The sequence below is a fragment of the Saimiri boliviensis genome, chromosome 5 (genome assembly GCF_048565385.1).
Source record: "Saimiri boliviensis isolate mSaiBol1 chromosome 5, mSaiBol1.pri, whole genome shotgun sequence".
Classification (NCBI taxonomy): Eukaryota; Metazoa; Chordata; class Mammalia; order Primates; family Cebidae; genus Saimiri; species Saimiri boliviensis.
The window spans coordinates 67946743-67972907 of record NC_133453.1 but is presented as its reverse complement, the minus strand read 5'-3'; the positions used below and the strand labels follow the sequence as shown (position 1 = coordinate 67972907).

Below are 26165 nucleotides of genomic sequence, written 5' to 3'. Positions count from 1 at the left end.
GATGTATTTTAAAGTATATACAAAAATAGAAATTATAAACGAGATAAATATTTTACATAATTGTATATTTCACTCATTAATTAGTGCAAAAGTATTCTTTTTTTTTCATTTTTTGGAGACAAGGTTTCACTATGATGCCCAGGTTGGAGTGCAGTAGCACAAACATGGCTCACTGCAGCTTCAAATTCCCAGGCTCAAGCGATCCTACCACCTCAGCCTTCAAGTAGCTAGGACTACAGGTGCATGCTACCATACCCAGCTAATTTTTAAATTTTTTGTAGAGATACCGGGGTCTCCCTATGTTGTCCAGCCTGGTCTCAAACTCTTGAGTTCAAGCGATCCTCCCACTTTGGCCTCCCAAAGTGCTGGGATTACAGGAATGAGCCACCCCACCTGGCACAAAAATATTCCTGATATTACTATTAAATACCAAAATCCATGGACACTCACGTCCCTGATATAAAATGGTGTAATATTTGCATATATCCTATGCATATTCTCTTGTATACTTTAAATCACCTCTAGGTTGGCCGGGTGCGGTGGCTCATGCCTGTAATCCCAGCACCTTGGGAGGCCGAGGCGGGTGGATCACGAGGTCAAGAGATTGAGACCATCCTGGCCAACATGGTGAAATTCCATCTCTACTAAAAATACAAAAATTAGCTGGGCGTGGTGGCGCATGCCTGTAGTCCCAGCTACTTGGGAGGCTGAGGCAGGAGAACTGCTTGAACCCAGGAGGCAGAGGTTGCAGTGAGTCAAGATCATGCCACTGCACTCCAGCCTGGCACCTGGCGACGAAGCAAGACTATGTCTCAAAAAATAAAAAAAATCATCTTTAGGTTACTTGTAATACCTAATATAAGGTAAGTAAGATGTAAATAGTTGTTATACTGTATTCTTAAATTTTGTATTTTTTTATTGTTTGTTTTTCCCCCAAATATTTTCCATCCACAGCTGAATCCAAGGACATGGAACTCAAGCAGACAGAGGGCTATATTGAATATGCTTCAGTATAATTAACTAAATATGCTTAAATTCGTTTCCAAAATGATTATAAACAGTTAATTCTGATACTTTGTTTCAAAGACAACAGTTGAAAACATAAGCACAATCTGTCCCTTCAAGGCAATGATGATACTTAATCTCACACATTTTGAAGGAATTCAAGTTATGACATTGCTACAGATTCAATGCTTGTGACTCCCCAAAATTCATGTGTTGAAACTCTACTGGTCAATGTGATAGTATGTGGGGATGGCACCTTTGAGTGGTAATTAGGTCATAAAAATGGAGTCTTCATGATAGGATTAGTGCCATTATAAGACACAAGAAAGATGAACTCTCTTTCTCTCCCTCATATAACAAGGATACAAGAAGTCTGCTGTCTACAGACAAGGAAGAGGGCTCTCACCAGTAACTGAATCAGCCAACTCCTTAATCTTGTACTTTCTAATCTCTAGAACTATGGGAAATAATGTTTGTTATCTAAACCATCTATGGTAATTTGTAATAGCAGTCCAAATAAAGACAGGCATTTTAGCTTACATTTTAAAATCAATATAGCCATTATGCTACCTACTAAAAACTTATTGGCATAAGTTTTTAACTTATTTAAAAACACATAGGGTGGGTGCAGTGGCTCATGCCTGTAATCTCAGCATTTTGGGAGGCCAAGGTAGGCAGAACCCTTGAGGTCAGGAGTTCAAGACCAGCCTGGCCAACATGGTGAAACCCTCTCTCTACTAAAAATACAAAAATTAGTCAGGTATAATGGCAGGTACCTATAATCCCAGCTACTTGGGAGGCTGAGGTGGGACCATCTCTTGAACCAGAAGGTGGGGGTTGCTGTGAGATGAGATCACACCACTGCACTCCAGCCAGGGCGACAGAGTGAGACTCTGCCTCGAAAAAAAAAAAAGTATACAAGAACGTTATTTCCCCCACTTGGAGTTTCTCAATCACAAAACTAGGTAAAAATAAACCTAATTCTCATAGATTATGAATTATTTTCATTCACGTGTCCTTTCAAAAGAATATGCTGAATTAAAACTCATAGAATAAAAAGGCTATGATCTTAAATAAACATCAAATAACCACTAATTCCCTTATTCATATAAAAGGTTTCCCCTGTGTTCAATCACATATATTTTTCTTTATACTTTCTTCCTTTAAAGAATGTTTATAAGCCCTACAAAATCCTATGAAAACTGAAGGATTATACTGTGCTTTAATTCTTTGCTAAAAACATTTCTAACTATAAATATTCAAATGCCTTTTGACAGAAATGTCACCTTCACCCTTATTAAATAACATTTAAAAGAAAACATACAATATATGGTTAGCAAGATTTTTTTAAGATTATCACTTATGGCTTGCTTGTATTCAGGTATGTAAATTAAGGTAATTAATGCTATGGATTTTACTTCATGAATATTCATAAATGAAACGCTATCACTGTCATCCCTATTAATAACTGTGTACTGAATTTTTAGCATTTAGGCTGAAGGAAAACACTCAGCACTAAGAAGATTGCCTGCCGTGAGCAAATGGGCCAAAGAAAAAGACGCTCTTTCCCTTAAGGTTATGATTATGATCACAAAGTTTGATATTTAACAAGGTTAATTAAGTGTTTTTCAAAACAAGAATTGAGAATCTTAAATGATTTTTAACCTACTCCCTAAGCATATGTGTATGACAGGAAATAAGTCAAGACCTCATTTAAAGAGACTGTCTCTTCATTTTTTTGTTATAAGTATCTCATTTTGTAAGTGAGAATTAGGTCTAGTGAGGTGGCTCACTAGAGTAATCCCAGCACTTTGGGAGGCTAAGGGAGACAAATCATCTGAGCCCAAGAGTTCAAGACTAGCCTGGGCAACATGGTGAAAACCTATCTCTACAAAAAATACAAAAATTAGCAAGGCATGGTGGTACATGCCTGTGGTCCCAGCTACTCGAGAGGCTGAAGTGGAAAGATCACTGGAGCCTGGGAGGTTGAGGTTGCAGTGAGCAGTGATCATGCATTAAATAAGGCAAGATTATGTCAGTTAACAAGTCAAACAACCTTCCCAAACCATACTGCTAACTCAATAGAGAGAGCTGCCTCTTTTAAATGTCACAGGATTAATGGGCAAAATAAAAGGGAGAAGTAGCTAAAGTTTTTATACTGAGCATTGGAAAAGGGAAAAAAGGCTAGATATTATAAAAACAAAAATGTATGACTGGAATGGCAAAATAAGGCTAGGGAAAACAAAACAAAATTTTTCTGTCTGCAAATCATATCTATGACTTCAGTAGTCTGGGATTTGAATTCAATATTCCTGGCCTTACAAAGTAAGATTAAAACCTAAAGCCATGACAATATAGGAGGAGATGAAAGAAAAAAATTATATATATACATATATATATATTTAATTGAATATATATATTCCTGAATGCTAAACAATACTTTTCTCTCAGTAAAAGGGGAGTTAAGTTCTGTTAAAGATTATAGTAAGTCATGAAGAAAAAAAAAGAAGAAAAAAAGATTATAGTAAGTCTTCAAATCTAATAATTTAAATGAGGTAAATGACTACTAAATAATAGCTAATATATAAACCTAATTTCCCTTTTGAGAACAGACTTCCATTTGTGGTTAAACTATCACAGGTGACAGAGGTAAAATGTTCCAAAAAAGGAATTCCTAAATGGACTGTAATGTCTTCCAGTGTGTGCTCATGAATCCAAAATTCAAAGAAGGTCCACAGAAATGCAAATTACACGAAGAAAACAAAGTTCTATGTCTAAGGAATGCTATACACAAAATAAAGATAAAAATAATTCTAACATGCAGCCATAAAAAAGAATGCGATCATGTCTTTTGCAGGAACATGGATGGAACTGGAGGGCATTATCCTCAGCAAACTAACACAGGAACAGAAATCCAAATACCATATGTTCTCACTTATAAGTGGGGGCTAAGTGATAAGAGCTTATTATGAACACAGATATGGAAACAACAGACACCGGGGTCTACTTGAGGGAGGAGTCGGGGAGAAAGGAGTGAAGCGGAAAAGATAACTACTTGGTACTGAGCTTAATAACCCTGGGTGATGAAATAATCTGTACAACAACCTTCCCATGACACATTTACCTATGTAACAAACCTTCACATGTATGCCCAAACTTAAAAGTTAAAATAATAATTCTTTTTTTTTTTTTTTTTTTTTGAGACGGAGTTTCGCTCTTGTTACCCAGGCTGGAGTGCAATGTCGCGATATCTTCGCGATATCTTGGCTCACGGCAACCTCCACCTTCTGGGTTCAGGCAATTCTCCTGCCTCAGCCTCCTGAGTAGCTGGGACTATAGGCACGTGCCACCATGCCCAGCTAATTTTTTGTATTTTTAGTAGAGACGGAGTTTCACCACATTGACCAGGATGGTCTTGACCTCTTGACCTCGTGATCCACCAGCCTCGGCCTACCAAAGTGCTGGGATTACAGGCTTGAGCCACCGCGCCCAGCTTAAAATAATAATTCTTAATAACTCTAATAGTGTCTTGACAGACTACAACCCAGCTTATAAGCCATGGTTGAGTGAGTGGCCTATAGCTTTAATATAATTTTCCATAGAAACAAAACATTTTTAAAGAAAGTACATATATACCCAAGCAGGTCCATCACAGATCATTTATCCTACACAGTTGAAAAAGTAATTATGTAATATACAATAAAGAAAAAGAGAAGGTTTGTTTACCCATTTTCACATAGGGCCAAAATTGGTCTATAACCTGGTTTTAATGTCCAAACTGTTACATGCTTCAAAAATAGATATCCACTTCTTTCTGCAACCCACTTCGTCTTTTACCTCAAGTTCTTCAAATCAAAATTTCCATTTCTCTCACTGTAGGTCATCTTAATAGCACAACATATTTATCCATAAGACTGCTGGTATTTAGACTGTCACAGTATTTTTGCAATTGCAAATAATGCTGCTATAAACAATCTTTGCTCATGCCTCAATCTCCCAAGTAGCTGGGACTATAGGTGCGCACCATGCCTGGCTAAAATTTTTATATTTTTAGTAGAGATGGGGTTTCATCATGTTAGTCTGGCTGGTCTCGAACTCCTGACTGCAAGTGATGCTAGTGATCCACCCGCCTCCACTTCCCAAAGTGCTGGGATTACAGGCATGAGCCACCACACCTGGCCTAAACATTCTTGTACATATCTCTTAACACACATATGTAAACATTTTTGTTAGGGACTATACCCAGGAGAGGAACCAACAGTCATGGGGTATGTGTTTCTTCAACTGCAGTGGTACTGACAAATAGTTTCCAAAGTTGTGATGCTAGCAATTTCCATTCCTTCACCTCTTGAACACTTGCCATTGTCAGATTATAATTTTGGTCAATCTGGACAGTGTAAAATAGCATCCCACTGTAGTTTTAATGTGTGTTTTCTTATACTAATGTTATTAAACTTTTCTGTTATTTTCCTTACCATTTGGATATCCTCTTTTATCGGGTTTCTGTTCAGGTATTTTGCCAATTTTTCGATTGCATTCCCTGCCTTTTGCTTATAAATTTGCAGAAGCTTATTATACTATATATTCTGGATATAGATCCTCTATTATTTAAATGTATTGCAAATATCTTTGCCTATTGTGTAACTTGCCTTTTCTCACTCTTAGTGGTATATTTTGATAAAAGTTCTTAAATCTAATGATGTTTAACTTATTAATCTTACTGTTTACAAAATCTTCGCTTATCTCCAGATCATAAATAGAATCTCTCATGTTATCCTCTTTAATCTTTCACATTTAGAACATTTTAACAGGAACTGACTTTTGTGTATGGTGTGGGGTAGTGATTTTTTTTTCTAGTTGAATATCCATCATTAAAAATTTTAAAAATTGGCCTGGCGGAATTTCAAACAGCATAAAAAAATTAAAACATAAAACATCTCAGGCACTTAAAAAAATACAAAGACATATTAATACTTTTTCCTCACTTCCTATCCCCTTCCACCTAATGGAAGTAGATGAGGGTAGATTAAGCAGTGTGTCACATACATGTTTGAGCCCATCTTGGAGTTTGCTCCTATAGGCTTCTCATGGTCAACAACAGTAATAAGCACAATAATAGTAAATATTTATTGCATGCTTAGCAGGTGTAAGGCTTAATGTAAGTGTATTATTACTTGTGTAATTCTCGCAATAATCCTATAAAGATGAATGCTGCTATCCCTACTTATTTATTTACTTGAGACAGGGTCTTGCTCTGTCACTCAGGCTGGAGCGCAGTAGTACAATCACAGCTGACTGCAGCCTCGAACCCCTGGGCTCAAGCAATCCTCCCACCTCTGCCTACTGAATAGCTAAGACTATCAGCGCATACTACCATGCCTGGCTAATTTTCTGTATGTTTTTGTAGAGACAGGATTTCATCATGTTGCCCAGGCTGGTCTCAAACTCCTGGACTCAAAACAATCTGCCCGCCTTGGCCTCCCAAAGTGCTGGGATTACAGGTACAAGCTACCGTGCCTGGCATACCTTCCCTATTTAATAATGAGAAAACAGAATAAGAGGATGTTACATAATCAGTGGCAAGCTCTTAACTACTGTCTCCCTTATAACTTCTATTTCTGGACTCAGATTCTCCATCATGAACAAGTGTTTTCATAACAACTTTCAAAAGTTGAGATAACAAAATATATATCCTTCCTATTTTATATTTGGGTTTCTAATAGACTCATATAGGGGAACATTCTGCATAATAAATGTAAGTAATTATATACACCTAATTTGGCAATACAGGAAACATTACAAGAGAATCAAATCAAGAGATCTTCTAGAAGTAACATGGGAATAGTTACAGTTAGCACTACTGTAATTCTGTGAACTAAAGAATGTTAGAAACTGAGTCACTAGGATTGCAGTCTATATGGCTGCCTTAGAATGCCTCGTAAACCTGAAATATGTTAACTGAAGAACATTTTTTCAAGGCTAAAAACTGAAGAAAATTTATTCCATTACTTTGGTTGCTGTAAGAACTTAAGTGTATTTTCATATTATTCTACTTGAGTCCAGCCTGTATTCCTTACAAAATTTTAAATGTTACAAAGGAAAAAGGAGGATAAGTTTAGAATTCTGATAATAAAATTCATTGATGCATACCATTTTACATAATGCAGGAGCTTGAAGGATTCTCAGAAATACATGAAGATACTCACTTTACTAAAGGGAAGACTGAGGCCCAAATAAACTTGTATCAAATCTCAAGTACAGTAAAGGTCAGATTTCACAATGGCCATTAATGGACATTAATCTAATAAACTTCATAAATCTGTTTCTACAAAATTCTAATAATTATTTCTGTTGAGCTCTATTTTCTCATATTTTGTTCCTAGAATAATGTACAGGAAAATATACATTTAAGACCTTAATTTTTATTTCACTGTACCTAATTCTCTGTAGAAAAACTATCTGTTATGTGAGAGGAAACATTTAAAATTTTAGCTAAGCGCAATGGCTCATGCACACTATAATCCCAGCACTCTGTGAGGCCAAGGCCGCTGGATTCACATGAGCCTAGGAGTTTGAGACCAGCCTGGGAAACATGGCAAAACCCTGTCTCTACTTTAAAAAAAAAAAAAAAAAAAAGGCCAGATATGGTGGCTCATGCCTGTAACTCCAGCACTTTGGGAGGCTGAGGTGGGCAGATCAGGAGGTCAAGAGATCAAGAGCATCCTGGCAACATGGTGAAACCCCATCTCTACTAAAAATACAAAAATTAGCTGGGCGAGGTGGTATGCCTGTAAATCCAGCTACTTGGGAGGCTGAGGCAGAAGAATTGCTTGAACCCAGGAGGCGGAGGGTGCAATGAGCTGAGATCATGCCACTGCCCTTCAGCCTGGCAACAGAGAGAGACCCTGTCTCAAAAAAATAAAATTAGCTGGACATGGTGGTATATGCCTGTAGCCCCAGCTATTCAGGTGGTTGAGGTGGGAGGATCACTTGAGCTAGGAAGGTCAGAGCTGCAGTGAACAGTGATTGTGCCACTACGCTCCAGCCTGGGTGACAGAGTGAGACCCTGTCTCAAAAAAAAAAAAAAAAAAAAAAAAGTCCTGAGATTCTTCCTTTGGGGACAATGTAAAAATACCTAAGACCTCTACCAGCTCTCTAGAAATTCTAGATCCCTGTACCATCTCACTGGTTAAGGAAAGGCAGAGAAAGCACTCCACCACCATCACTCTGGATACCAGTCAGAGATCCAGGGAAGAAGAAAATGGTGGTTTTTTTTTATCACTGCCCATTTCCTAAATATCTGACAAGATCCTTGAGGCCACCCATCCCAGCATAAAAGCATCAGCACTGCTACTGAAGACAGGCAAATCATCTTGAATCTGTCTTAAAAAGAATTCACAGCAGTAACAAAATTACATCACTTTCCTAAGGATGAAGAAATGTGAAGAACGCAGACTCAGGGTGCCAAAGATTGCAAAACACGCTTCAGATACATCCTCTAGGAAAATTGCTAGGGGCAAGAGAGGTGGGTGAATAGAAAAGTAAGCAGTAGAAAAACTGAAGAGGAGGAAATGAGTTGAGATTTTTAAATTCAGTTTACAATGTTTTTAATAAGCTAAATAAAATATTCCCCAATTTCAAAAATTAAGGACACTACCAGGGAGAGATATATCAACAGACACGTGTAACACTGCAAAATATCTTCTTTCGAAATGTAATTTTTCAAAAGTCAAGAGCAAATTTTCACAAATGTATATATTACAAAAAGTTAAGATTAAATTCAGAAATGTCTCATTTTTTAATTTTATAAAAAAATTTTCACATTCTTTCCTTGTACTAAATGCTATAATTTTATAAAATTTTATTTTTTTAAAAAAATCACTGAATTGAAATAAATTCATCTATTTTTAAAGAATCTGAAACCTTCTGATGGAAAACTTTTTTCCTTTTTTTTTTTTTTAAGACAGGATCTTACTCTGTTGCCCAGGCTGGAGTGCAGTAGCACAATCACAGCTCACTGCAACCTCAACTTCCTGGACCCGGGTGAGTCTCCCTCTTCAGCCTCCCAAGTAGCTAGGACTACAGGCACACGCCACCACACCTGGCTAACTTTGTATTTTTTTTGTAGATACAGGGTCTTGCCATGTTGCCCAGGCTGGTCTGGGACTTCTGGGCTCAAGCAATCTGCCCACCTCAGCCTCCCAAATTGCTGGGATTACAGGTATGAGCCACTGTGCCCGGCCTAGAAATAAACTTTGATGGCAGCAGATAAAAGAGTTTTTCTGGTACAAAAGAAACTAAAATGCAATGAGCTATAATACGTTTTAATCTATAGGAAGCTTCATTACACACCAAGCAAACAATTAAGGTATTAACACAAAACATAGATATAATAGTGCTTCTTTTCCATTTTCAATTTACTTCAACCTGACTACAAAATGTTCTTGTTCATTATGTAAAGTAGAACTGGAAATTCTAATTAGTTTCACAGGTAGAATCATCATTCCATGGAGCTCAAGTATAAGAAAGATTTCCTACCAAATCTTCCCAAAGTGAACTATACTTACATACCTTGATGTTTCACTAACACATCTGGTGAAGGTGAACAATAACAGTAGCCCAACCCTGGCTACTCACCAATATGCCAGCAATGAAGAAAGAGCAGACATGGCCTATGTCTACAGCATGCATATTTAGAAGCTCGCTCGTGCTTGCGCGCTCTCGCGCTCTCTCTCTCTCTCTCTCTCTCTCTCTGTATCCTGTCTTCTTTTTCCCCTCCCCATATGCCTTCCCCATGTCATCTAGCCTAGTATGGCATCACAGTCTACTAGAGAATTATGAGGGACACAGGTTCCACGTCTATTAGAGCAGGAAAGTACCAGCAGGACAATGACTGGCCCTCCTAACTCACACACAAAAGCAATGTGACCCTCTGCTACCACTGAAACTTCCTTCAAGTGCTACAGAAGTAGAGGTTTTGGCTTAAAACAAGTTTTGTTAAAAACTGTTCTATTCCACTTTTCAAGGTAATTTCATGGAGGTTTTTTTTTTTTTTTTTTTTTTTGTCTTACCAAGATAGTATTTGTAAAATCAGAAATGGGACTGTATTAATTTTACAGGACTCAGAAGCTATTGTTTTAAGCATTCTTAACATTTATAAAAACCAAAGCTAATATTTATCAAAAATGTAATAACAGTCAAGGTTTTCTTTCTGAAAGTTAATTTTAAGGGGAAGGAGGTCAAACCATGTATGTATGAACTGTTATTCTTCTTATCTTAATAAAACAAAAATAAAACACAAACATAAATCTAGTTATAAAAATATTCCATAGGCTAGGCACAGTGGCTCACATCTGTAATCCCAGCACTTTGGGAGGCCAAGGCTGGTGGATCACCTGAGGTCAGGAGTTCGAGACCAGCCTGGCCAACATAGCAAAAACCTGTCTCTATACTAAAAATGCAAAAATTAGCCGGGCATGGTGGTGCACAACTGTAATCCCAGTTACTCAAGAGGCTGAGGCAGGAGAATCGCTTGAACCCAAAGGCAGAGGTTCTAGTGAGGCGAGATCACATTATTGTACTCCAGCCTGGGTGACAGCCAGACACCATCTCAAATATACATATATATATTCTATAAAGGTGGGGGTAGTTCTATAAAGGTAATCTTTAAGCTAAATAAAGTCTTTCTCTGGAAAATAGTTTTGAATTTTTATGGCATTCAGAAGCTGTCGGCTTCTATTTAGGCTACCAGTTCAGCATTTTTGAAGGTGATCATTTTTGAAGGTGATCATAAGACTACTCATACCTGTCTCTGAAGTTCTGCCAGGTTGTAAGGTAAGGCCCCTTCAGCCAATGGGGCTATTCTCTCGATATCTGCCAAAGTCAAACGCCTTCAGGAAAAATATAGGAAATAATTGTTAGACACTGACAAAACTACTCACACCAGATCATCTTTTCTCCAAAAACAAAAACCAAACAAATCAAAAAAACCCTGAACTACATTTTAAAATCATTACTTCCCTATTTATATAGATCATTTTAGTGACAAAAAATCTTTTTAACTGTGTTTATCAACAAAAAACTAAAGACTCCAGAGAAATAATGTGGAGTGCATGAATTTAGTAACATTCCAGTGATAGATATTAAAATCAAATAAATAATTATTGCCAGAAACAAAAGTATAGAGGCTGACTTTCCACTAAATGTGTCCCCTAAGGATACCTATTTAAAGCACAGGTGCAAAATATCTGGGAAGGATTCACATAAATCTGATAAACACTGGTTGCCTCCAAGGAAAGGAACAAGGGTATGAGGGAGACTTTTTTTTTTTTTTTCCCCAGAAGTATGTTCTTTCCAACCCATTGAGTTTTGACCCATTTTGAGGCAGAATAGGGTCTGGAGACAGGGAGCCTTCACTTCAGCCTCTGACTGGTAATGGGCCAAGTCTTCACTTGTGTAGGATGTAACTTCAGCCTCTGATTGTTTGCAGGCTGAGCCTTCACTTCAGCCTCCAAGTGATCATGGTCCAAACCTTCACTTCAGCCTCCAACTGGTTGTGGGTCAAGTCTTCATTTATTTAGGGTGTAACCAATAGGAAACCTCTCATGGTACTTAAACCCCAGAAGATTTGCAACTGGTACTCTTGAGCTGCTTGCTCAAGCCTGCTCCGGATCTGTGGTGTGTACTACTGCTTCAATAACCTATGCTTTTGTCTTCTGTTGCTTTGTTTGTATGTTTTGTCCAATTATTTGTTCAACATGCCAAGAAACCAGACACTTTGTAGGCAAGACCCTCCACTGGTAACATATTTTGCCAAGTCAGCCGGGAGGTAAACCTGAATTTGAGGATTTATTTTTCCTTGCTTTGCTTTTTCCCTTTTTCCTTTCCTCTCTATTGAGCTTCATTTGTGGGCACAGACTGGAGCTATCTCCATGTAGGGCTCCCTCCACTCCACACAGGGGAACCCTTTCACCTCTTTCCCTTTTCCAACACAAGACCCTCCACAGACAGCATCTAAGCATAGAGGCAACTGCAGGTCTCTGGCCAGGGCCACTCTCCAAGGAGGCTGAAAGGTATCCATGTGGAAGCACCTAAACACGACCACCTGGTTTGGGTGAGGAACCTGAGTCCTTTTCTTTTTTTTCAATCTTTCAGAGGCTGTTTCCTAGTAGATCCTTGGTAATTGAGGGCAACTAGTCAGGGCCATTCTCTGGTGTTACCTGAAGGCCAAGGAGGGAATGGGGATAGCTGCCCTGCCCAGAATGGGGAAGGACTCTTTTCTATTTTTCCTGGTTACAGTCGCTAATCCCTACATGTGATGCAATTGGCAGTGGCAGCTCTTCTAGAACAAACTCACATATGTTTCAGTCAACTTAAACCCTCGTTTCTTATGCCAAATTCTCCTACAGAGTTAGCTTGTAATGGCAAAAAATGTCTCTTAGGTGTTTTGACTTCCCTCCCCCAACTTCATCTATTCAACTTGCTGAGGACTTTTGGGGCCCACAATCTTTTTTTCTTTTTTTTTTTTGAGACGGAGTTTCGCTCTTGTTACCCAGGCTGGAGTGCAATGGCGCGATCTCGGCTCACCGCAACCTCCGCCTCCTGGGTTCAGGCAATTCTCCTGCCTCAGCCTCCTGAGTAGCTGGGATTACAGGCATGCGCCACCATGCCCAGCTAATTTTTTGTATTTTTAGTAGAGACGGGGTTTCACCATGTTGACCAGGATGGTCTCAATCTCTTGACCTTGTGACCCACCCGCCTCAGCCTCCCAAAGTGTTGGGATTACAGGCGTGAGCCACCGCGCCCGGCCGGGGCCCACAATCTTTAGAATACATTCTATATCTTGTGTCTTTTGTCATCATCATATTATTTCTACAGAATGACCTGGCCTCACATGGAATCCACTGTCAAAGTGGTGGATTTTTAAACATTCCCTCTCTTGGCCAGGGCCTGAGTGGAATAGCCAACCCTACTATTTCATTTTTCATGCTCAAAATCCACCTTTCCCCACGGAGATTCCCTGTAATCCACATGACAAAAGAAATCCAGTCCTGAGACAGGTGGATCACAAGGTCAGGAGTTCAAGACCAGCCTGGCCAACATGGTTGAAACCCTGTCTCTACCTAAAAAAAAAAAAAAAAAATTAGCTGGGCATGGTGGTGCATGCCTGTAATCCCAGCTACGTGGGAGGCTGAGGCGGGGAATTGCTTAAACCTGCAAGGCGGAGGTTGCAGTGAGCTGAAATCGCACCACTGCATTCCAGCCTGGATGACAGAGGAAGACTGTCTCAAAAAAAAATAAAATAAAATAAAGAAATCCATCCAACCACGAGTTCCTATTATTAAAGTTCACGGCTATCACTCCAGTGGAACAGGAAACCATGGCCTTATCAAATTATAAGGATGCTGGAAGTCAAGACCTTCATTCAGGGACAAAAGGAAAGCTCACAGTAGGTCATTAGCGGTGGAGAGAACCTTCCCAAAGCGGTACCAGCATCCATCTAAGGTCAGAGTCATCTGACAGAAGAAGACAGGGATCTAAAGGGGGATACCCCTGAGGACCCCAGCCAAGACCCAGTTTTTCCAGGGGGATGCCCCAGGTAAAATTTGGGTCACCAAATAAGCAAAGTTCTCTTATTTCTTCCAGACCACTATGGGCAATTCTCCATTCATTCTACCTGATTCACCACTTGGCTGCATTCTCAACCATTGGGATCAATTTGACCCTGACAATCTAAAGAGAAAACATCTGACTTTTTACTGTATGGCCCCAAAATTAGCTGGACAGCTGGGAACAATGGGAAGTCAATGTAAGTCTTAATTACAACACCATTCTGCAATTATAACTATTTTGCAAAAGGCAGTGTAAATGGTCAGAAATCCCACAGGTGCAGACCTTCATGGCCCTATATCAAAACCCAACCATCTGCAAAATTGCTAGAACTTGCCCCCTCCAAAAAGGTTCTAAGGCAGAACCAGATATTGTGGATGACCTCCTTTTGGCAAGGGCCACCTGTCTCTCAGAGGGAATGGCAACCACCACCAACCCCTTCCCAAGTGTTTCTGAGGCTCACCAAGAGAAAAAACCAAGGGCCCTCCTAAGTCCCCCTCACACTGGAAGGGGAACACTACCTCTACAGACTGGCAATTCCATAGGGAAGTAGGAGCTGAGGGACCAGTCTAAGTGTAGGTCCCCTTCTCCATAAATGACATACAACAATGTAAAGAAAGCTAGCAAGCTATTCACAGAAACCCAGAAAATTTGCAGATAGGTTCCAAACTTTGACCATAGTCTTTCATCTCTCATGGAGAGACATTCAGTTCATTCTAGCAACTTGTTGCACTCCCCCTTGGAAACGGAGTTAATCTTAGAGGCCACCAGCCAGGAAACAGATGATTTATTTGCCCAAAACCCTTAGGGTAATTACCCAGGCCCAGATATAGTCCCCACTAATACCTAACTGGGACTATAACACCCCCATAGGAATGAACAACCAGGCCAAATTTCTTAAGGCTCTCCTTGGAAGAATGAAAAAGGGAATAAGTAAGGCAGTAAATTATGATAAAGTAAGGGAGGTTACACAAGGCAAGGAGGAAAATCCAGCCATGTTTTATGGTAGACTGGAGGAAGCCCCTAAAAAGATACCAATCTGAACCCTTCCTCCCCTGAAGGCAGTATTGAGCCCTCTTTTATTCCTACTATTACTAACTTCAGTATGAACTCTCTTGTTAGTGATTACTCCATTTAGAAGCTTATACATTTTACTGACTAAAGAAATAAATAATCTATATTATTTTCAAGCCCACGGAAATATATAAGTCCTATAATTTTGATATTTTTCAATTATGTCTAAGGTTATAAGCATGTAAAACACTGTTAGTATATGTAAGAATATGTATAAAAACCACTAGACAGCTTTTATTTTTTTAGGGATGGAGTTTTGTTCTTGTTGCCCAGGCTGGAGTGCAATGGCGTAATCTTGGCTCAAGTGATTCTCCTGCCTCAGCATCCCGAGTAGCTGGGATTACAGCAGGTACCACTACACCTGGCTAATTGTATCATTAGTAGAGATAGGGTTTCACCATGTTGGCTAGGCTGGTCTTGAACTCCTGACCTCAGGTGATCTGCCTGCCCCGTCTCCCAAAGTGCTGGAATTACAGGTATGAGCCACCACATCCAGCAATAGCTTACTTTGAAGAGATATTCTCTAAATTCTTGTTCAGAGTAGACTGACTGCAGTTTCTTAGGTGTGCTTCTCAATATACTCCCTCAACGTTTTAAAGCATATGGAAATTTCAATACCGTTTAACCTCATGTATTCCTTTGTTACAGGTTTTGTGTGTGTGTGTGTATGTGTGCTTTTTTAAGATGGAGTCTCGTTCTGTCACCTAGGCTGAAGTGCAGTGGCACAATCTCAGCTCACTGCAACCTCTGCCTCTCAGGTTCAAGCAATTCTCTTGCCTCAGACTCCTGAGTAGCTGGGATTAGAGGCATGCACCAACACACCCAGCAAATTTTTGTATTTTTAGTAGAGACAGGGTTTCACCATGTTGGCCAGGCTGGTCTAGAACTCTTGACCTGCCCATTGGCCACCCCAAGTGCTGGGATTACAGGCGTGAGCAACTGTGCCTGGCTGGTTAATATTTCTAAGGATTAAAGACATCGTGGCTCCCTTTTAGATTCAGTAATATTAATAAAATTTGAGATATATAGGGTTAGAATCCAACACATTCAGAGAAAAATTCTTAAATTACATATCTGTAGAGCCTAAATGAAACCCAGGTTCTAAGCTCTTAAGGGGGCAGGGAAACTGTTGTAGAAGTACACCATGAGCTACCATACAAGTATATCAGTGACCAAGCAGTGAGTTGCAGAGCCAAGCTCTACATGAACATGAATTTTTAAACTGCATTGTGACTTAGTTTATCCATCTTTACAATGGGGATAGTACTATGTTTTGGTTTATTTTTCTTCTCAGCTCACTGGATTATTTCCCCAGTCTATCTTCTTGCCATGCTTGATGCTCACAAAAGGACCTAACATAATTTCTGACAACAGGACTCCTTGGGAAAAACAGAAGGTGCCATAGACCCCGTTTTAGGAGAAACCTCTGTTTTCATCATGGAACCCCAAGAACTGTAGGCAGACAGGTCCCTCTCAAAATCTAAGGCTCTGCTCAGTTTTGCATCACATTGTCTGACTTTTTTTACTTTTGGGGGCATCAGAAATTACTTTAATAGGGGAGAGAGATATAAGGAAAGTTATAGATATGAAGTTGTATTTATGGTAAGGAAGGTTATGAAGAAAATAAATCTTATATGAGAAAAAATCTTGAATGGCAAATTCTTGTCCTAAAGTAGAACACCTGATTATTTAGGAAAGAGGAAAATATAGAATAAGTCAGAAAGTCCAAGCAAGTCATAAATGGTTTATAGAAGTTGCGATAGGTTCATAAAATGAGAAAGAGGCCAGGCCCAGTGGCTCATGCCTGTAATCCCACCACTTTGGGAGTCCAGAGTGGGCAGATTATCTGAAGTCAAAAGTTTGAGACCAGCCTGGCCCATATGGTGAAACTCCGTCTCTACTAAAACTACAAAAATTAGGTACCACTAGATGGTGGTACACACCTCTAGTCCCAGCTACTCAGGAGGCTGAGGGACAAGAATTGCTTGAACCCAGGAGACAAAGGTTGCAGTGAGCCAAGATCGCACCACTGTCCTCCAGCCTCAGTGACAGAATGAGACTGTCTTTAAAAAAAATAAAAGGAAAGAAAAACTTAAAACTGCTAGATCTTCTGTCTATACGTGTTACGTGTGCGATGTTTCTATAAAGGAGCTGCAATTAATTGGCTTAAAAGCTACAACCTAGAGATTAACCCCTCACATGATCATGTAAGCTATGCAGTTACCCAGACTGCATCATTTGGAAAACCTGTATGGTTTCATGGAAACCACTCCTAGTTAAGGATACTTTAAAGGATTCATAGTCTAAGTATTGCCAAGATAGGCCCAGTAGCTGTGTTCACATTTTCCCTTGGGAAAACTGTACTAATCCTGAGACATCTAGTTGCCTTTTGGTTCCTCAGTACAAAAATAACTCTGGGTGGCTGCTGGTGGACACTAAGTGTAATTACCTCCAGTGGAAAAACAGAACTGCTAGGGCAACTCAGGATACTTCCCAAGGTCCTTTCCAGCCTTTAACCTGGGCCACCTTAGCAGGGACCTTAATCACTTGGCAAAGTGAAAACAGCCCAGGCGCAGTGGCTCACACCTGTAATCCCAGCACTTTGGGAGGCTAAGGTGGGTGGATCACCTGAGGTCAGGAGTTTGAGACCAGCCTGGCCAACATGGTGAAATCCTGTCTCTACTAAAAACTACAAAAATTAGCAAGGTGTGGTGGCAGGCACCTGTAATCCCAGTTACTTGAGAGGCTGAGGCAGGAGAATCGCTTGAACCTGGGTGGCAGAGGTTACAGTAAACTGAGATTACTCCACTGCACTCCAGCCTGCACAACAGAGTGAGACTCCATCTCAAAAAAACAAAAAAAACAAAAAAAAACAAAAAGAAACTGAAAACAATAAGCTAACCCATATGTTCACCATAGAGAACAATTTTTGTCTTAAAAAACAAATATCCTTTTTTCCTGTGTGGAATGAGTTCTACTTATGTTTACCAGCCAACTGGACTGGAACCTATATACTTGTTTATTTAGCCTCCCCAAATCAACATAGCTCCCAATAACCAATCTCTCATTATACTTTTAACTACAACTGCCAGGCACAAATGAGCCATCCAACTCATACCCTTTTGATAGGGCTAGGAATAACTACAAGAGTAGCAGTGGGAGTTAGTGGGCTTACAACTTCCTTATCCTATTACCAATACTTGTCCAAGAATCTTTCAGACAGCCTGGAAGACACTGCCCAAAGTATTGTCATCTTATAAAATCAAATATACTCCTTGGCAGCAGCCGTTTTACAAAATAGAAGGGGACTGGATAACCTAACTGCTCAAAAAGATGGCTTATGTCTTTTCCTACGAATGCTGTTTTTAGTCAGGATTAGTAAGGGATGCCACTGAAAAATTAGCTGACAAGACTTCTAAAATATAACAGCAGCTGTCTAAGTCATGGGGCTACTGGTTAAGGGTACTAAGCTGGGCTTCATGGCTCCTTCCCTTAGGACTATGTTTGTTAAATCTTTCTACCAGATTATTTCTTCTTACCTAGAGACAATTAAGCTTCAAATGATCATGCAGCAGGACTTCCAGCCAGTTCCAGATGATGATGCCAGCCCTGACCATCAAGAAGTCATCCTATCTCCACTAGATTGAGCAGGGCTAGAGTTCCATGGTCCCCAGCAGGTAGAGACTGTGCCCCAATCAGCATGAAGTAGTTACAGAAGAAAGACTATTGGTCCCTCTGCCTCTCATAAAGATTTATGAGGATCATACCTCTCAGGGGGAAATTAGGCAGAAGAACAGTTTATCTGAATAGTTTATATTTAGAATACAAATTCCAAGAAAGACAAGCAGATGTAACAGAGGAGAAGAAAGAAACACAGGAAGGGTCTGGACACAGGGAGCCTTCACTTCAGCCTACGACTGGTCATAAGCCAAGTCTTTATTTGCATAGGGTGTAACTTCACTTCAGCCTCTGATTGGTTGCAGGCCAAGACTTCAGTTCAGCCTCCAACTGGTCATGGGTCAAGTCTTCATTTGCATAGGATGTAACTTTACTTCAGCTTCTGATTGAGGCCAATGAATTGGTCATGAGCCTCCAATTGGTCATGGGCCAAGTCTTAAATTACACAGGGTGTAACCAACAGGAAACCTCTAAAGGGTACTTAAACCCCAGAAAATTTGCAACCACAGCTCTTGAGCTGCTTATTTGAGCTCACTCCCACTCTGTGGAGTGTACTTTCATTTTCAATAAATCTACGCTTTCATCTTCTGTAACTTTGTTTGTGTGTTTTGTCCAATTCTTTGTTCAACATGCCATGAACCTAAACAACTCATAGTCAAGACCCTCTACTGGTAACAATGTGAATGCACTACTGTTTCCCAAAAGCTTACTTAAATTTCATGAACTAGCTAGAAGGTCACTTTATAACCCATTTTGAGAACTACTTTTTGAAACGTATCATCATGAAGGAAGGTCGAAACTTTTGTTTAAAGATGTGAATTACAGGCCAGTCATGTTAGCTCACACCTGTAATCCTAGCACTTTGGGAGGCCGAGGCAGGCAGATCATCTGAGGTCAGGAGTTCGAGAACAACGTGACCAACATGGTGAAACCCCATGTCTACTAAAAATGCAAACGTTATCTGAGCATGGTGGCAGGTGCCTGTAATCCCAGCTACTCAGGAGGCTGAGGGAGGAGAATTGCTTGAACCCAGGAAGCAGAGGTTGCAGTGAGTTAAGACCATGCCATTACACTTCAGCCTGGGCAACAATAGTGAAACTCAGTCTCAAAAAATATATACATATATATGAATTACAGATGAATGAGACATGGCCTGGTACTACATGTCAATCACCAAATACTGGCTGATATTTAGTATCATCTCTAGTCCCACAATAGATAGCATGAAGGCCCCAAATCACCTATGAATATCCAGTTTCTATTAGTCCTCAGTTGTAGAGTTAAAGCCCATTTTTCAGATATTGTCATACTGAAAGAACTACTAGGGGTGACCTTCAAAAATCTGATCTCTTAAGAGGCCATAAGTCGCTGGTCGGGCACAGTGGCTCACGCCTGTAATCCCAACACTTTGGGAGTCCCAGGTGGGCAGATCACGAGGTCAGAAATTCAAAACCAGCCTGGCCAGCATGGTGAAATCTCATCTCTACTAAAAATACAAAATTACCCAGGCATGGTGGCACACACCTGTAGTCCCAGCTACTCGGGAGGCTGAGGCAGAAAAATTGCTTAATCCCGGGAGGCAGAGGTTGTGGTGAGCCGATATCATACCACTGCACTCTAGCCTGGGCAGCAAAGCAAAACTCAGTCTCAAAACAAACAAACAAAAAACCCTAAGTCCCATTTCCCACAGATCCTTCTGGATGCCCCTAGACAAGGGTTTTTCTTTTGGATTTGTATGTGCTTTGTTCCTGTACATTTATAAAGTAAAGGCATAAAACATCTGAGCTCGTCTATGATGGTAACTCTGATGACAATGTCACAGGCGTACCTCAAGAAAGTGATACTCTCCAATACAAAATGGCATACAGTGTTTAGTGAGGACCATTTACAGTGAACCAAAAAGACTACAAGATTCCTTCATGTATCTTAGTCTGTTTTATAAAGTTAAAAATTACAGCAAGTTTCCACAAATCTCTTAACATTTGTCACACCTCCAGAGAGCCCAGGTTAAATCAATCTTTTCTCTCCCTTTCTTCTTCTCACTTCTCTTCTCTGCCAGATTTCTTTCTTCCCCCATTTCCCTGTCTCATGTACCTCAACTCCTTATGCCCTTCTCTCACCTCACTACTGCCATCTCTTCCTTCCCCTTTCCTTCCCTTCCTTTCTTCTCTCCCTTATTCTCGCTCTCCTTTTCCCTCCCTCCATCTTCTACCTTCTGTCTGTCTTCCTGAGTTTCTTTCTTCTCCTCTTTTACATCTGTTTGTATTTCTTTCTTTCTTGGAATTTATATTCTGAATATAAACTCTTCAAATAAACTGAATAAACTAAAAGGACACCACTGCTTCACATTTTAGAACTCTCCTATAATAAATATCATGAAGAATTCTTAAAATACTTACCCTGAAGCATTATATAAGTCTGCAAGCTGATATAGAATATCAATTTCTAGTGGTGTGACTTGGCCATAGCGTATGGCACTCTGGGAAAATTCCTCTGGAAGGGAGAGAAAAAAATGTTTAAATCCTGAAAGATTCTTAATATATAACAAAGTTCTGCCTTCACCAACTATAATATAATCCGAAAGCTACAGGCATTTTAATATCATTTTTTAAGTCTAAAATTGCAGTTAAATATATAAGTTCAACTATATAAGAATATGCATTTCTGAAAGCTGGTAAAAGATAAAATGTTAAGATGATAAAACAGAAAAACAGATAGATTAACTTCAAGAATTAAACAATCCCTTCAGAAGCTCATCTCTCTTATCTTGCTTATTCACTTTGCTCTCTAGAGGTATAATACAAAAGAAGCGGCTGTTCTCCAGTCATTCAAAACATCCTAATACCACTCACCAAAAGTAGTCTTGCCCATCTTTCTGTGGCAACTCCTTCCTAGTACAAACAAGCTGCTGCCACAGTGCCACTGACCTGTTTGACAGATTGGGCCAAGGTTCTTTTCAAAACTGTCAAAGCCACTTTTCCACTCCTGATCTCAGTATCACATTAAATCCACCTGGATTTTGGAGCCCAAGTAAAGCACACATACATATGGTAACATACTTCCTAGATCTGGCTTTAGAGTGGTAAGCTTAGATCAGCATCATGCCTTGATGAAGAAAAGAGAAAATGCTGAGATTCTTATACATATATATTTTAAAATCTTACCCTTTGTGACTTCAACATCTTTCCTTGTGCCAGCTAGGGTGCTATATATCTTACGAACAAGCTCCATGTTATTCAGTAAGGAGTTAAATGCATTGAAGTAGGAGAAGCTAACCTGGTGTGAGATACTTCCTCCAGCTGCCTAGAAAATGACAACACAAAAAAGTTTAAAAAACAAACAAAAACACATTTATGGATACTGCACTTTTCTCAGAGGACCCAAAGGAGTCTTCATTATTAAAATGACTTTAACAACCAGTCCATAAATACAAGGAAAGTATCACACTGCAATAGTGCATTGCATGCCCTCAGGGAAGTCTATGTAACTTAGGTTTTAAGGAAGAAAGGAACATCTGGAAGTTGGACTTCATGGTTCATCTACCTATAAGGTCAAAAACAACAAATATAATTATCACAGATCAAAACAATGGTTATTTAAATAGGATCTTCAAGACCCTCAACTATGAAACTTTTGCTAGTCCTGGATAAACAAAACATCACTGTAAAATCTGTGGAACACTTTTTAACCTTGTTTTTTCCCCCATACACATAGACAAAAACCAAGTGGTGACTTTAAATTTTAAGACGATTTTATTACATCAACTTTTCCTAACTCTTTCAGGCCACTGTTATAATTAATATACTTAACAATCTGTGGTGAACTCTAAATTTGGATCATGAAGGGTACAATTATCAAAAACTTCAAAAAATCTGGAGAGAATTTATCCCTTATTGCATTACATCTTCAGTGGAATAGTGGAAAAGAGGCTCTCTCATGTCCAATATGGGGGACAACGTGGCCTTCACTACCTCTGTAGGATGAGGAGGGAATTTGTTCTCTGCCCACCACCTGGACATAAACTCAAAAGAGAATATTTTGCAGAGTTTGCAAAAGCCTTGTTTTCAAGCCAGAAGTCAGAGGAATTCATATAATTGAAAACATTCTCCATTAAAAATGCAAAGAAATGCTTATATAAATACCAGTGTGACAACTTTAATCATGAAAGTCTATTACAAATAGTGTAGGTAATGATGGGCAAATATATCCCACCCCACCATCCCTCACATACATGGCTTAACCTAAATACAGATTATATTTGTGTTAGCTTGAATTTGGATACCAGCGACCCAAAAGCTGGACTCATTATTTAATATATTCCTCTGAGGATTAGAATTGGTTTTTGGTAAACTGAGGTTATCATAGGTCTATCTAACCCAGTTGGAAAAGATTAAATAAGTCCCCTCCCACTAAGGTACTGAGCCCTACCAAGATTCTCTTTCCTTCTCCCTCTTTCCCTCCCTTTCTCTCTTTCATTCTCCCTTTATCCCTTTCTTTCCTTCCTTCTTTCATTTTTTGGTTGGGGTATGAGGTGAGGGCAGGGGAATGCGGGATGGTGTCAAGGAGGTGAAACGTGTAGGAGAAAGTGACATGCTCCATGTTCAGATTCACTGAAGAAAAAGAACAGAAGTTGATCTTTCTACCCCAGTCTAAATCAGGGATAATGATCTTCAGCTGAAACAACAAAGGCACTCATTGGCTTCTCTCCATTCAAAACAAGCAGTAATCAAAAACTTATACATGAGTACAATGCATGGACAAGAAAACGGGTAAGTGAGGAAAGTTTCACCACTCTATGTGAGGAAGTGGATGACATGAGTTTGCTATTGGTCCAGATGATAACTTAATAGAGATTAGCAGTTTGACAGAATAAAAAACTGTGTCTGGTGCATACAGACTGAATGCACAGGTGAAGGGGCAGAGAGAGGAGTGAGCCACAGAGGCTGATGGCCACATATTTCCTCCATACCTTCTGCCATGGGCATGGTTATTAAAATAGTGCAGAAGCCAATGACGATCCCTCCAGCAGACAGCACCCTGAAGGCAACAAAGGAAGGAGCCATCTTTATAGCAAGACCTTGGGAGCCTGGTGGTGTGGAAAGAGGCCAAGATGAAGGCAGTAGTGTCTGGAAGAGTTACTGCCCACTGGAAAAAGTAATTGCTCACCCTTGTCTATAAATTCTGGTTTCCCTTGAACTGGACTCTGTAAATGGAAATAAACAATTTGGAAATATATGAGAGCAAGATGGTGGCTCTGAATAAAGCTATTATCTGAGGAAAGACGACTCAGCATCATTCTACCTTCCTTATACACACACATACACAGAGACACGCACACCCACATGGCACATGCACGCATGCACACAGACACACACATATACACACACACACGCACACGCGCGCGCGCGCACACACACACACACACACACACACACACACACACGTTTACTTTCTACCAACCAAGCATGAAACTTGAATAGTTGAGAGTCATATGAGTCCCTGAAGGCAATCCAGGACCCAATGTATCAAAAGGTTTGAGGAAATAGAAAGTTAAAGAACTTGCTTTTTACTTACTGAAACTAAGTTCTCCTCCACAAAAGGAGTAAGCATGTGAGATCTAATGGTAACCATGATGTCACTGAAATCCAGTCCAGAAATCATGCCACTTTTGCTTTTGTCTTTCAGTGCAAAGGCTTGTCTTGCATGTTCCAATTGCAGCTCCTGTGAGGAAATTAGAAATAGGGTATTAAGTTGGTTAAACACATTCCAAGTACATGTTTTGGAAAGGAAGGAAAGACAGATATCCCTCCCACACATGCACTTACTACAAAACAATGAACAGCTCTGAATCTACAACAAAGCTTTTAATTTCTTTTAAAAAGCATGTATTTTCTTAAAAATGTACTATGTATTACTCCTCAGGGAAAAAGAATGAATGAGAGCATGGCAATAAAGGAAAAGTAGGAAAAAAATAACACGTAGATTTTACTTGACAAGTTTTTATTAGTGAAAACAGAGTATAATGTTTTCAGTGTTATTTCCGCCTTTAAAACATACAGTAATTTATCTCTCCTGCTTGAAGGTTTACTTGTCATCAAAGAGTACTTCATGAACTAAGAGTTTAGATTCATTTTCAGTTTTTCAATTTTAAATGTTGCAATCAATGTTTTCTCTCTCTCTGTCTGTCTGTCTGTCTCTCTCTCTCTCTCTCTCTCTCTCATTCTATAAATGAATTAGAGACCATTTTTTCAAACAAATTTTTCAAATAAACTCAGTGAGAAACTCTACCAACTGGTAAATGCAATACTCAGTCATTCTAAAATGAAAGTCAGTAATAACAAACTGCCAAAGTAGTGTTCAACTATCATTGGCGCTGGGCACCACTACTCATAAACTGTAAGACAGTCCAGAATATCTTCGAACTTTTGAACTACGAGGCAACCAAAGTTTGTAATAAGTGATATCCACAAAAACAACCAAACATGTCAGTAATCCCCTGGGTACTACATAAAAGTCTAAATCAGAGCATTTCTGTTATGGGGACCTATGCCAAAATACAAAAAAAAAAAAAAAAAACCTGTTAGCAAACATCATAATGATGCTGCTATTGGATGCCACCGTCACACTCTGCAACTCTGGAAATAACAGTCATATCTAAGAATACACATATTATTCAAACATAAGATTACACAGTTTTCATTCACACTTATTTATCAAAGACTACAAATCAATGTTGCTTTACCTTTTCCCGTCATTAAAAGTAGTTTTTATAGATGTCTCACCATTTTTATTTAATTATATTTTCCTATGGACTTGTGAAAACTCACTCAATTTTCCCATGACCTCAGCTTCAACCACTTCACCCTTCAACTAAAGCGGGAATTTTCAGTACATCTAGGCTGAAAATGGTCCCCAGGGCAAGGATATTCCTAAACAGCATCAGAAGCAGACACAGGTCCACTTCCTGTCTTTTATACCTTTTTCTTTCCTTCTACCTTTGTATCTCTTTCTTATGTCTTTGTCTTTCCTACATGTCTTAATCTCCCAGAAATATCAAATGGTAGCCATGGGTACAATTTAGCCTTATTAATAACACATAGTACTAAAGAAGATGTGGACCTTTACCTTCAAGATGAAGCAGAATGCTCAGAAGGAGTAATGCTGGTAGAATGGATTTTCTGTTTTCTATAAGGTCAACAGCTAAAGGACTCTTATTTATCTTTTAAAGATACATATTTGAAGTATCACAGATGAAAAAAATCATACAGTATATGTGTCTGGCTTCCAAATGATCCTGCAGGAGGCAGGGTGGAGGATATAAATAAAGAAGATTGGCCAACAAGGGGTAATTCTTGAAGCTGGTTATAGGTACAGGAAGTTCATTACACTATTCTCTCTACTTTTGAGTATATTTGAAGTCTTTCAAAATAAAAAGGTTTTAAAAATTAAAATGACTTAAAAATGAGAAGTTACACACGGAAAGAAAGGAGTTACATATATACACCTCTCAGTTTATATCCCATAATTAAAACATCAGGGTGTAATAGATATTGTAAAACAGCCTCTGTAAATGCAAGGAAAACAGTGGGAGAAAGAGAGAGAAGGTAATCTTTGGAAGAATCTTAAACACTAGTCAGGCAGACATTTCCTTTTTTAAAAATCAGCTCTCAAATGCATATATTTTCAGCTTCAAGTTTCAGAATTTTACAAGGTGAGTTAGACAGACACTAACAAGGTAAGTGTTAGAACAAGCACTGGCTTCTGCAAATACCCATACCTAAAGCTCATAGTTTCAAATC

At 39.3% G+C, this 26165-nt stretch overlaps 1 protein-coding gene across 4 annotated transcripts in view; it reads right to left on the bottom strand.

The window, feature by feature from the left end:
• The window catches only part of SLC25A12 (solute carrier family 25 member 12), a 231767-nt gene that overhangs the window by 32377 nt on the left and 173225 nt on the right, over window positions 1–26165 (bottom strand). For all 4 annotated transcript variants that reach the window (XM_074399466.1, XM_074399467.1, XM_003921874.4 and 1 more), the window contains 4 exons: window positions 23941–24087; window positions 21531–21669; window positions 20766–20859; window positions 10811–10895 (listed from right to left, as the gene is read on the bottom strand). In XM_074399466.1, coding sequence (XP_074255567.1) covers window positions 10811–10895; window positions 20766–20859; window positions 21531–21669; window positions 23941–24087 — 465 coding nt within the window. The remainder of the gene's footprint in view (window positions 1–10810; window positions 10896–20765; window positions 20860–21530; window positions 21670–23940; window positions 24088–26165) is intronic.